The sequence below is a fragment of the Tamandua tetradactyla genome, chromosome 20, assembly GCF_023851605.1.
Source record: "Tamandua tetradactyla isolate mTamTet1 chromosome 20, mTamTet1.pri, whole genome shotgun sequence".
NCBI lineage: Eukaryota > Metazoa > Chordata > Mammalia > Pilosa > Myrmecophagidae > Tamandua > Tamandua tetradactyla.
Window position 1 is genome coordinate 978526 of NC_135346.1, and position 12582 is coordinate 991107.

General features: G+C 60.0%; 1 protein-coding gene across 2 annotated transcripts in view; it reads left to right on the forward strand.

The window, feature by feature from the left end:
- Positions 1–423: 423 nt before the first annotated feature.
- The window catches only part of GFPT2 (glutamine--fructose-6-phosphate transaminase 2), a 32459-nt gene continuing 20300 nt past the window's right edge, over positions 424–12582 (forward strand). For both annotated transcript variants that reach the window (XM_077138195.1, XM_077138196.1), the window contains exons 1-4: positions 424–565; positions 8318–8425; positions 9480–9578; positions 10191–10316. In XM_077138195.1, the coding sequence (XP_076994310.1) occupies positions 559–565; positions 8318–8425; positions 9480–9578; positions 10191–10316 (340 nt within the window). In that variant the 5' untranslated portion in view covers positions 424–558. The remainder of the gene's footprint in view (positions 566–8317; positions 8426–9479; positions 9579–10190; positions 10317–12582) is intronic.

Below are 12582 nucleotides of genomic sequence, written 5' to 3' on the forward strand. Positions count from 1 at the left end.
GCCCGCGGGCCCAGCGTTCTCTCCCGGCAACGGGCGCTTCCAGGCGCGCGGCGGCCGCAGGGCTCCGGGCGCGAACTCGCGGCGGAAGGGAGACTCTCCAGCGCGGGATTTACTGGGACGCCCACGTCTGCGGCGCGCCCAGATGGTCGCCCTCCTTCCCACGTTATTCCCATTTCACAGGTGGGGAAACTGAGGCCCGGGCAATTCAGTCCGCTGCCCGGGGCCCCACGCCGTCCCCGGCTGGGTGTGGGTGTGAACTCGGGCGCCCGCCGCCCCCACCCCACCCCGGGACTTCCCGGCGCCGACGCCCTCGGGTGACCGCCGCCACTGGCGCGCGAACCGCCCCACGCCCCCTTTCCTCGCGGCTGGGGGCCCAGTCCCGGCCGTTGTCACGACAACCGGGGCCCAATAGGGAGCAGGCGGGAGGGAGGAGGCCCGCCTCGGGCCCGCCCCTCGCGGGGGGCTCGGTCTATAAGGGCCGGCGGCAGATCGGCGGGCCCCAAAGGCCGCGGAGCGCACGGAATCCCCGAGCCGCGAAGGGTCCCAGCGACGGTCACCATGTGCGGTGAGTGCGGCGCCCCCGGTCCCCGCCCCTCCTCCCTGGCGGCTGCGGGACCCGCGCCCCATCCGCCAGGGTCTGGGCCACGTCCCCAACCGAGGGGCACCCACGGCCCGGCCTGCCTCCCCTGGAGATAGGGGCTCAGGGAGACCGGGAAGGCGGTGCCCAACCCGGGTCCTCCCGGCAACCTCCCCCCAACACACCCAGGGCGGAGGGAATCGGGGCCTCCCGGACCTGGACGTGGCCACACGGAGGTCCCCCCGCCCTGTGTCCGGGGAGGGCGCTTCCCTCCACTTGGTCCGAGGCGCCCACAAAGGGGGCCACGCGCGATCTCTCACGTCCCAGACTTGGGGCGCCCCACCGGCTTTCAGGCCCCGGTGTGCCGGGACGCCCACCGCTCCCACCGGGGAGAGGCGACCCCACCTGTCCCCTCCGGGCCGCCGCCGGGCTCGCCTCCGCGGCGTCGCGAGCAGCCCCCGGTGCGCTCGGGAAGCGCCTGCGCGTCCTCCAGCGACCCAACACGAACCTCTCGGCCCTGGAAGGGTGGATTCCGTCTTGCCCGCCCCCTTGCTGGAAAGCGCGCTGGGCGAGGCGCAGGAAAGAGGCCGCAGCTCCCGCCGACCCGCGGGCCGGGGGCTGGGAGAAGGGGGCCCCCGGCCGGTGCTCCGGTCACTGCCCGGCGGGGCGCAGGGGAGGGCGAAGGACCGTGCGCGCACATCTGCAATCCCTTACTCTCTGGGCTGGGCCGCCTCAGCCGGGAGAGGGCCGGGAACTTCAGCTGGGACAAAAGGTCACTGTGCCTTTTTTTTCCGTGAGCAGGGTTCAGTTACCCACTCCAGCCCCCTGTGGCTGGAGGACCTGGTGGGACTTCTGAAGCCATGAAAGGCCTTTCTGGGCCCTGCCGGGGGGCTGTGGGTGGGTGAGCCCTGGGCCAAAGTCTGTACTGGCCTTGTTTCCAGACCAGTCCATCCCAGAAAAGAAAGGAGGAACGAAGGAACAGGAGTCATCCTGGGGTGCCGCCTTCCCCAGCCCCAGCTGGCACCGGTTTAAACTCCTGAACCCTTGGCAAAAGTCTCAGCGTTCCAGGCACTGTAGGCAGTGCCTGAGGCCACCTCCCAGCATTTCTAGGGCCAGTGAGGAGGTAGAGGTGGCAGTTTTGTGGGATTTCCGAGCTCTCACAGAGTCCAAACATCTGTGTGACACTCAAGGCCTTTGGCCAACAGCTGGCATGTGCCCCATCCACCGCTGCCCCAGCCTTCCCTCTTCTGCTCCTTACTTGCATCCTTCTCTTTCCCAGGGTTGCAGGGAGCTCTACCTCTCCCAGCATTTAAAATCACAACTTTTCTGCTTCCTTCATAAGCCTGCATGTGGCTCATCTCCTCTGGGAAGGCTGAGTTTGAGGCTGTCACCACCCATAACCTCCCATCCTGTGGTCACCCATGAGAGGGGCTCTGAGCCTCCTGAAGGCAGCCCAGGGCTTGGAAACCGTCCTGGCTTGTGGGCCGCCCGGGGTGCTCAGAACCAGAAGAGGGGCCCAGGGGAGCCTGGGGCGGGCAGGTTTAGTCCCTACCTGGGAAAGTCGCTTCCTTCTCAAGTTTTGCCAGGAGAAAAGTCTCACCTTGGTGCTAATGTGTCTCTGACCTCTGTCTGGCTCCCCAAGCTGAGGAAGCTTGGGGCTCAGTCGCCAGCACCAGTTGGCTAGAATTTAACACATCCGGAGAGGAGGGGCCCTGGCTGTGTGGCAAGTGGTACTGGTTTTCTTTGAACGGTTGTTCTCTTTTGTAATGAAGTCCTGTACGTTTTTGAAAATCCAGTCCATTTTACAGAAAAATGGTAAGGGAATGATGGGGCTGTGGGTACAGGGAAGTTGGCAGTTGAAAATGTTCCCGGAGGAGCCGCCTGACGCCTTCACTTGACACTGGGGAAGGGGTGGCCCAGCCAGGCCTGCGCATGCCCATGTCCGAGCAGGGGTGTTTTCGGGTCGGACCTGACAAGGCGGGGGCCCCTTCCACAGGGATGCCACCTCCACGCAGCCTCAGATCTCAGGTTTTACCTTGTTCTCTCTCGTCCTTGCTGCTTCCGCCCCGAAGGCCAGGCCGGGCAGTAACAGACGCCCCCACCTGAGCAGGTGAGGCTTGGGAGCGTTCCCCAGGGGGTCGCTGGCCTCTAAGTTTGCTGGCATTTGGGTGGCTTCTGCCTGGTGGAAGGTTACATTTCCTCTCCTTCCTTCCTTCCTCCTTCCCTTCTCCCCTTCCCTCCCCAGGTGCTGCGTTTAACAGGCAGGAGGTGTGGGGCTGGGGTAGGGGACAGGCATCAGCCCAGAGGCCCGGCCGGCCAGGGACAGGATAATCCTCGAATACATGCCCCCGACTGGGGGCCCCGGGGTGCACGCCGCGGCCTGGCTTTCCGGGTCCTCCCCGGGCAGACAGACAGGTTTGGTTTGGTGCACATGGTTTTCAGGTTTGGGTTTTTCTAAGTAGTTGCCAAAGTACAAAATCAGGAGCCTTCAGGCAAACATCCCCATGCCCAGCCCTGCCGGCCCCCCCAGCTGCCCCGAGCCCTGTCGTGGCCTGCCGCTGTCGGCGGCCTGAGTTTGGGGCGCCAGCCCAGTGGGCACAAAGGAGCACCCTGGCTTCCCCAGGAGGAGAGGGGGCCCTGGGCCGCCACCGCGAGCGCACACCCCAAGTCTGCACTCATGGGGAGAAAGGGACCACAGGCTGCAGGCTGAGAGCTCCAGCAAAGGCAAGTGCCCATGCGTGGAAAACTGCAAAAGGACCTTCCCATCCGTGCGTTCTTAAACCTCCCTGCCGTCCACTTACTATAACCCACGAGGGGAAAACAGCACAGAGGCCTGGAGAGTTCTCGTTCTTGGTAGGAGGAAGAGCTCTTGGCTTAAATTCACTATCTCTTGCCTTGGTCCGTCTACTCATTTCCTGTGGCTGCCGGAATAACTTGCCATGAATCTACTGGCTTAAAACAACATAAATTTCTTCTCTCACAGTTGTGGAGGCTGGAAGGCCAGAATGTGTTCTATTTGCTGGAATTGAAATCAAGGCGTTGATGGGCTGAGCACCCCCTGCCCCCCCCCCCCCCGAGGCTTCAGGGGAGAATCTGCTCCTCGCCTCTTCCTGCTCCTGGTGGCTGCCAGTGCTCCGGTCTTTGCCTCCATGGCCCCCTTCCACGTCAGACTCCCTCTGCCTTCTTCTTATGAGGACATCTGTGACTCCATTCGGGCTCTATCCAGCCAACCCAGGAGCGTCTCCCCATCACATTAAAAGGCTCTGCTTAGCCACTGCTATAAAGACACTGTCCATACCAGTTCCATGCACAGGCTCCAGGCTTAGGCCTGCTGTCTCCAGGGCCAGCTGTTCAGCCCAGTTCTCACGTTCAAGAGCCTTCTCCCAAGGCCAGCCCTGGGCTGCAGGTCCCCGGCATCCAAGCCTCGGCCATTGCCGGGCCACCGGTGCCCCAGCACCCCCCACCTCTGAGGCCCTGGCCCGGCACCTGAGACGGGACCCCGCAATGGGGCCGAGCGGGGGCATTGTGCCCCACCCCCGCCGGCTGGCTCCCCGCAACCTGCCGGATGAGAGGGGTTTTCCCAGCATCTCTGGAGGTCTGTAACCTTCTCTTGGGCTCCTTCTCCGGGCCCCTGGCCTGGCAGGTGGAGCCGGTGGCACGAACTCCCCTCGGAGCTGGGCAGGTGAACAGCTGGCAGTGGCTCTGGTCGCCGGGCGCAGGACAGCCCCTCGGTGAGGATAGCGCCGGGAGGAGCCGCGCTCGGTTGGCTCTTGGGCAATCTGAGTTTGGGGCAGCAGCCCTGAGGTCCACGGAGGAGGGGGCGCCCGGCTCGAGGGCTTGGGGGGCCCCGCCTAACATGGGGTCACCACGTCCCCAGAGCGCGGAAGGCAGGGCAGTGTCACTGCAGCCGTGGGCCTCTCAGAGGGGGTGTAGGACCCCATCAGGGTGGGAACCGCGGGGCAGCCTGCTTCGGAGTCTTCTAAGGGAGTGCTCCCCACGGAGCACTCCTGCATGTCTTTTTCATGGACGTGTTTTGACTGAAGAGACTTTTGTGCTTTTCCCCTAAAACCGTGTCTGATGGACGGTGGCGGCTGGGGAGCTCCATCTGGTCTGGGTACCCCGCCACCAGGGGCTTCTCTGTCACCTGCGGCAGGGCCCGGCCATCGCCACGGCAAGCTCTGCGCCCTCGGGGGTGACCCCTCAGGGTCCCCAGGGGTCTGGCGAAGGGCGGCGCCCTCCAGAGAGCCCAGGACACGGCCCCCTACTCGCGGGCCTCGGAGGAGCTGCAGGGCCGCCAGCCCATCTACAGCCGCGAGGGGACTCCAACAGGGGAGGGAGGCGGGCGAGGGGCCGGGACAGCTGTGCAGCGCCCCATCCCCAAAAGGGGCCCCTACCTCCCCACGCAGGCTCAGGGGCTCTCTGGGCACCCCTGGGGCAGGACCCCACTAGGGGTTCCCCCGCCTGCAGGGGGTCCTCCCCGGGGCTCTGAGTAGGGGCCTGTCCATAAGGAGGGTAAAGCACTCAGCCCTTTCATGCTTGTTAAAAAGCATGTGTACTGACAAATCTTCACACACACTCCACACACGGTGCACAAGCAGTGGCTCACAGCATCACCACACAGCTGCGTATTCATCACCACGATCATTTTAGAGCATTTGCATCACTCCAGAAAAAGAAATAAAAAGAAAAACTCATACATCCACAACCCTAACCCCTCCCTCTCATTGACCACTAGTATTTCCACCTACCCAATTTTTCTCCCTTAATTCACCTATTATTTATTTATTTTTCCTTTATTTCCTTACTCATCTGTCCGTATCCCGGATAAAAGCAGCATCAGACACAAGGTTTGCACAGTCACACTGTAGAAGCTCTATAGTTATACAATTGTCTTTAAGACTCAAGGCTACTGGAACACAGCTCTGCCATTTCAGGTACTTTGCTCCAGCCTCTAATACACCATAAACTAAAAAGGGATTTCTATATAATACGTAAGAATAACCTCCAGGATAACCCCTCGACTTTGTTTGGAATCTCTCAGCCACTGACACTTTATTTTGTCTCATTTCTCTCTTCCCCCTTTTGGTCTGGAAGGTTTTCTCAGTCCCATGATACCAGGTCCCGGCTCATCCCACGAGTCCTGTCCCAGGTTGCCAGGGCGGTTTACACCCCTGAAGTCGTGTCCCATGTAGGGGGAGGGCAGTGAGTTCACCTGCTGAGTTTGCCGAGAGAGAGGCCACATCTGAGCAACGGTGGAGGTTCTCTGGGGTGGCTCTCAGGTGTATCATAGGTGGGCTCAGCCTCTCCTTTGCAGGGATCCATGTCCTAAGGGTGAGTCTCACTTCCAGACTTCATCCTGGGGTCTGAGGACCCCTTTCTGTCTTCCAGGGTTTTGCTGAAATTCCTCCATCGCCTGCCAACGGGCCTCTCTGCACCTTCCTCTTTCCCTGGCACCTCCAGCGGCCTCGGAAGGCTGCGGAGCTGGCTGGGTGCCCACTGCTGTGCCTGTCCTGTGGCCTGGGACCCTGTATGGACACGGGGTGCAGACTCCTGGCCAGAGGGGGCTCTAATGTCATTTGCTTTACCCCTTCATTAAACCACGTTTACTTAACATTTTTAAAACTGACTCCAGTGTCAGCCTTGCCCTGGGAGCGTGGAATCCTCTGCCCTGAATAGCAGGGAACTGGACTCGCCAGGCCAAGGGCCTTATCTGGGAAGGAAGGCAGCTCCGCCCCTCCTGCCGCGCCCTCCTGCTCTAAAGCAGATTTCCAGATGTGAGCGAGGGGCTCAGCAAGGAGCAGCCCGGGAGACCTTCTCCCTGGACAGGAGGAGTTCTCCGCCCGTCTTTTTTTCTGGGCTCTTGGCACAAGTAAAACCCACGTGCGGGGACCCCTGTCCCGCTCCAGGGGTGGCCAGGGCAGAGGTCTGAAAAGGGGGAGAGAAGGCCAGGAAGAGAGGCCAGGCGAGGCAGGGGTGTTTCTAGCCGGCAGGGGGCTTGGGCAGAGAAGCTTCCTGGACAACCGTGGGGGGTGGGGGAAGGTGCTGTGGCTGGTGGGCCCCCCACAGTGGCGGGTGCTGCAGGAGCGCAGGGGGGTCTGATGGGACCTGGTGGCCAGTTGGGACCACCGGTTCCTCCGGCTCACAGGGTGCGTGGAGAGGCTGACCCTGCCTGGGTCCTCTGCCCTCTGTCCTCACTTCCATCCTGGGCTGGGGGGGTGGGGGTGCGCATGGGCTTCGGCCCCTGAGGTCGCCTCCAGGTGCAGCCTGGCTGCCTCGGGTCAGGGACTGGCCGCAGGGACCCTCCGGGGGCACCTCCTCCAGCCCCGTCCACCCTCTGGTTGTAGGTTTGGTTTCCTCGCTGTGCCCACAGAAGGTCTAGAAGTGACCCGCATTGTCGCGTCCCAGCTCGGTTTTATTTAACGACAGCAATTTCCAGGCTGGCCAAGCGCGTGGGTCCGCCTGCGGGGTTAGATCTTAGCAGCAGCCTCAGGGCTGGGGGCTCAGCAGGGGCTCAGGCCACACAGAAAGCAGGCAGTGGGCCGGGATTGGAAAGCAGGCGCCAGGTGCGCCCTCGCTTCAGCCCCCGCGGTCTAGCTTCGTGCTCTGGGGCAGCGGTGGCCCTGGCCAGGGGGGCTGGGAGGGAGTCTGGGGGGCCGGGGCTGGTGCTGCTCCCCACCCTGCCGCCTGGCCCTGGACGCACCCGCCTGCAGCTGTGACCCTAAAGGCCCACGGCCCCTCCCCGCCACTCCGCGCCCTGCGCCCTGCGCCCCTGACTGGGCAAAGCGTTCCTGGGGTGCAGCCGCCCCGAGCGATTGCCAAACTGGCTCCCAAAGAGGGTGTCGGGGTTTGAATTCCCGCACGTGGAGCTGCAGGGTGCTGACCTATCTGGGACATCAAAGGGGGTTCCAGTTGCAGCTCCCAGGGGTGGAAGGAAGGGGTTGAGAGGAAACACCGGTGGGAGTAAAAAGACATTCCCAGGAAAACGGCTGTTTTGTTTTGTTGTTGTACTTCTATTTTTAAGTACAAGGGCGCAGTGTAGATGCCCACCTCTTCACTCCATTTTGCAGGGTGTAGGGGCAATCCAGCCAAGGGGGCCTGGGAGGAAGGGGAGACTTCCTGGTTAAATGAAAGAGAAGCAAGAGATTCCATGCTGGAAATCGGATGTACGCCATCCTGGCAGCCGCCTGGCCCAGCCGTGCCCCTTTGGTGGCCGCAGTGTCCTTGGGCCTGCGGCTGGGCACGCAGAGGCCCTGGCCTGCCCTGGGACCGCCCAGGCTGTCCCCCCGCCCTGCTGGGCCGCAGATGCAAAGACAGACAGGGCGCTGTGGCCTGGGGGGGAGCCTGGCCGTCTCTAAGACCTTTCTCAGGTCTGTGCATAAAGCTGGGAACGCACTAGGCGCTCAGGTTGTTGGGTTTTCTGTTGTTCGCTGTTCGTCGGCCCGGTGGAAGCTTCTTCCACTTCTGTGCGATTCTGCAAGTTTATCCACCAGGCAGATGCTCGAAGGTAGACGGGCGAGGTCAGTGCTGAGCGTGGAAGGGCTGCGAGAGAGGGGAAGGGCCGGGTGAAGACGGAAGGCCTTTCCGCAAGCGGGGCTGGGGGGCTGCTGGTGCCCCGCAGGGAGGGCTGCGCGGTGGGCGGCGAGCGAAGCCCCTCGGTCAGTCCACGCTGGCCCGTACCCCCACAGGGGCTTCCTCTCAGTGGAGGCCGAGGGCTTTAAAAATGTGATTTTCTCGTAACAGGGATTTTCGCCTACATGAACTACCGAGTCCCCCGGACAAGGAGGGAGATTTTTGAAACCCTCATCAGAGGTCTGCAGCGGCTGGAGTACAGAGGCTATGACTCGGCAGGTGCGCCCCAGGCCACCCTCGTCCTTGGGGGACCCCCAGCCCCCCCCAGCTTATTTACAGCGATATTTTACCACCTCGTGTTTCTCTGATGTTGCATCTAGTATTTATTTCAATATAAAATAAATGCTTCCAGTATCAAAGAAATGAATTTGGAAATGACAGAAAGAAAGAGTAAAAACAGCAGCAGCTCTGCCCAAAGTTTCTGGTGTGTGACTGTCTGCCGGGGGGGGGGGGGGGGGGGGGGTTGGGGGGGCCCACGGGGGAAGGTGTCTGAGCCCAGGTATTTTTTTGCTTTGCACCTAGTTGCAAACTCTGTGCAACTTTGTAACTTTATGTTCTTTTTTTTCCACTTCTTGGAAGCATTTTCCATTATTCTAAACTCTTCCCAAGTACCTTCTGAAGGGCAGGGAGGGCAGCTCTCTGGAGTTTACCTGTCCCTCCTCCAAACGGGGATCTTTAGTCTGTTTCCTGTTTTTAATTAAGCAGCCTTAGGAGAAAGGGGAAGACATATCTATGGCCAGATATTGTAAACCCCTGTTCATTTTCTGAACTTTTTATTTTGGGATAATTTCAAATGAACAAGCAAAAATAGTCTCCCACCCCCAGACGCCCCCACGGATGCTGACGTTTGCCGACTCTGCGCTGTCACTCTACCGACCCGGCTAATGCCTCACGGCATTAACAGCAGGCGGGTAAAGAACAAAACAAAACCGCAGGGCCACAGGACCTCTTCAGTTAGCGCGGTGATGCCCAGCGCCTGGCAAGGCTGGTGCCCCTCTGTGCCCACTGCCGTCCCTGGGCCGCATGCGGCTTTTGCCAGGCCAATAGAAGTGGGGTCATGGCCTGCAGGGCAGGGCAATGCCTGGGGCCCAGCCCACGTTCCTTCACTTTCCGTTAAGTATCCACAGTCACGGGCTCGTCACTCCAGCTGCCCTGAGAAGTGCAGAGTTACCTTCCCGTCACATCCTGACACACAGCCCTTGCAGGCCTGGCCAGCCCTGGGGGGAAACCTACATTCCAATATCAAAAAATAATGATCATGTGTAAATTCCAGGCGTGGCAATTGACGGAAATAACAGTGAAGTCAGAGAAAGACACATCCAACTGGTGAAGAAAAAGGGGAAGGTCAAGGCTCTCGATGAAGAACTTTGCAGTAAGTGGAGGGACGTCCCCCAGTTGTGTGGTCAGCACAGCCAGGCCCATCACAGCGGCCTCCACTGTGGGCCCCGGGCCGAGAGGCACGGACAGAGGGTGCCGCGCTCCCCGCAGTGTGGCAGCAATTTAAGTAGTGGCGCTTGGAGGACTTTTTATTTTTTCAACTTTCGTAGACGTATTTATTTTAATTTCGATGGTTCATGTTGCTGCTTTCCCATTGATGGTAGTGATATAAAATTTTCTCTTTAAAATAAGTGTGCGTGTGGCTGTGCCTGGGTGCGCGTGTCCTGCGGCCCCTGTCGGGGGGGGGCTGTGCCCGGGTGCGCGTGTCCTGTGGCCCCGTGGGGGTGGGGGGGGGCTGTGCCCGGGTGCGCGTGTCCTGTGGCCCCGTGGGGGTGGGGGGGCTGTGCCCGGGTGCGCGTGCCCTGCGGCCCCCGTGGGGGTGGGGGGGGCTGTGCCCGGGTGCGCATGTCCTGCGGCCCCCGTGGGGGGGGCTGTGCCCGGGTGCGCGTGCCCTGCGGCCCCCGTGGGGGTGGGGGGGGCTGTGCCTGGGTGCGCGTGTCCTGTGGCCCCGTGGCTGGCGCAGCCTTCTGATTCTTCCTTCCTTTAGAACAAGACAGCCTGGACCTCCAGGTGGAGTTCGAGACGCACTTCGGCATCGCTCACACGCGCTGGGCCACCCACGGCGAGCCCAGTGCTGTCAACAGCCATCCGCAGCGCTCGGACAAGGACAACGGTATGCGGAGCCCCGGAGCCGCACACGCCCCCAGAGCGGGCTCCAGGCCACCCGAGAGACGCCCGGCACCTGTCCCAAAGTGCAGGCGGCCCCAGGACGAGGGTGGCACTTCCCGTCCTGCGGGTGTGGTCGGCCTTGGGCTGGAACCTTCGGGCGAGGGGGTGTGCTCGGTGTACCCCACCAGACCCCCAGCTCCAAGGCCCGCCATCAGGGGAGGCCCCGCCCACCCCAGACCTGAAGGGGGGGTCCTGGTGAAGGGGCCACGCTCTCCCCAGGTAGCGTCGAGGGCCGCAGCAACCAGGCGTGTGCCATGTGGACACAGGCGGTAGCCAAGGGCCTCTCTCGGCCTGGCTTGTGTTTTTAAACTGTGAGAATTATTGTACATAAAAGCCCAGCCTTGTGGCGGCTCTGGGCCAGCTGGCCGACGGGGAGACCCTGGCCTGCAGTGCCTGGCGGACCACCAAGCCACGGCAGGGCCACTCGCCACACCCCCAGCCAGGGACCTGGGACGCCTCTCCTGCTGCGGTGATCTCAGGGGGCACCCCTGGACCCTCTGTTCCAACCCACCTCTGAGAGTGTTAGGGGTGGGGCAGCCGCGAGACCGGAGAGCACCCAGGCTGAGGGAGAGGGTCTCCCCCAGTGGCCGTGTGGGAAATGGAAACAGCACCCACAAGGTGGTGGGGTGCGGGGGCAGCTCTAAGCCTTTAGGACAAGGGCAGTCATAGGGCGCGATTCCAGGCACAGCCCACCCACTCCCCCAGCTGGAAACTCCTGCCCTGCCTCCAGGATGAGTAACTGAAAAAGAAAACAGCACAGGAAGTAAGAAAGGATTCTGTAAGTTTTCTTGAATAACTCACCAGTGAGAGCTGAAGAGTATATTTTTTTTGGGGGGGGGGCGGGGTGCATGTTCTGGGAATCGAATCCGGGTCTCCCGCATGGAATGAAGAGGATACTTTTGAAGAAGACTTAGACCCAGTCACTATTTTGCACAAGACAAATACACAAGGAAGTTTTCTTAAAGAAAACGTGGATTCTAGGAAATAAATGAGTGATGGGAAGTTAAGGCAATAGGCTGAGGCAATAGAAAATGTGACAGTTAAGAAAAGATTGGAAAGAAACAATAGCACAATTCTTATAAAAATTTTTGGAGAAGGAGATGGATGTGGAGACAGTCAATAGAGATCCAACATGTGCAAGACTGGGGTTTCCAAGAAGAGACGAGTGCAACTGGGACAGGGAAAAACGACGTAAAGCTTTTACAGAGTTCAGCTGTGGCTGCTGCCCCTGCTGAAAATGGGCTTGTCTTATTCCAGCGCCCCACACGTTTGTGTGACCGAACAAAAATAAGCAGTAGGCTTTAAACAGTAGGGAGGAAATTACGGTAATTTAAAGAAAAATGAATAAAGGGAAAGGTTTTAAAAGATACAATATGAGAAATGCTCAAACTGAAGAAAGGCTTGAGTTGGCAGATCCAAAGTTTCAATGAGTAATAATATTACTGATTAACAATAATCGATATTATTATCTAGATGCATCATGGTGATTTTGTCGAGCACAGAGTCTGTCATCTAGGCTGTGAGTACATAAGTGGGGAGGGTGGCTACTTGCCCAGAAGAAAATCTCAGGCTGGCCTTAGATATTTCCTCAAGTTACTCATTCTTCAGCCCTTTACCAAGAAAATGCAGCGGTGCTGAGACGCTTCCCCACGCTTCCAGGGCCGGGGGGGGGGGGGGGGGGCAGCGGGGGGCAGGGCAGAGCGTGCCGCAGGCAGATCCTGCTAACGAGAAGTGCCCATGAGACACAGGGCCCAGGGGTGCTAGAGCTTCTGGAGTTTTTCTTTACAGAGAAAACAAGGAAGCTTAAATGAAAACTCAAACTTTTTTTTTAACTCAAAAAATTTTAAGAATTCAGTGGGTGAGGAGTGCACGGTGGGCCAGTGGCTGAATGCCGCCTTCCATGCGGGAGACCCGGTTTCGGTTCCCGGACCATGCACCTAAAAATAATAATAATAAAATAAAATAAAATACAGCGTGGGTCCGACAGACCCCTTTTCTGTGGGCCGTTCGTTTGGGCTTCTATGAGCCCAGATCCTGCTGGAGGAGACTGGAACCATTTCTGGATAAAGACACTCAGCCCTCCCCCGATTCGACAGAAACCCCAAAGCCTGGGGCATAACATCATAACCCTCAGGGGCGGGTTCCCAGCCTGCTCGGGTTTCCGTGAAGGGCAACGTGTTTTCCCTCGGAGCCACCGTCAGGAACAGCAT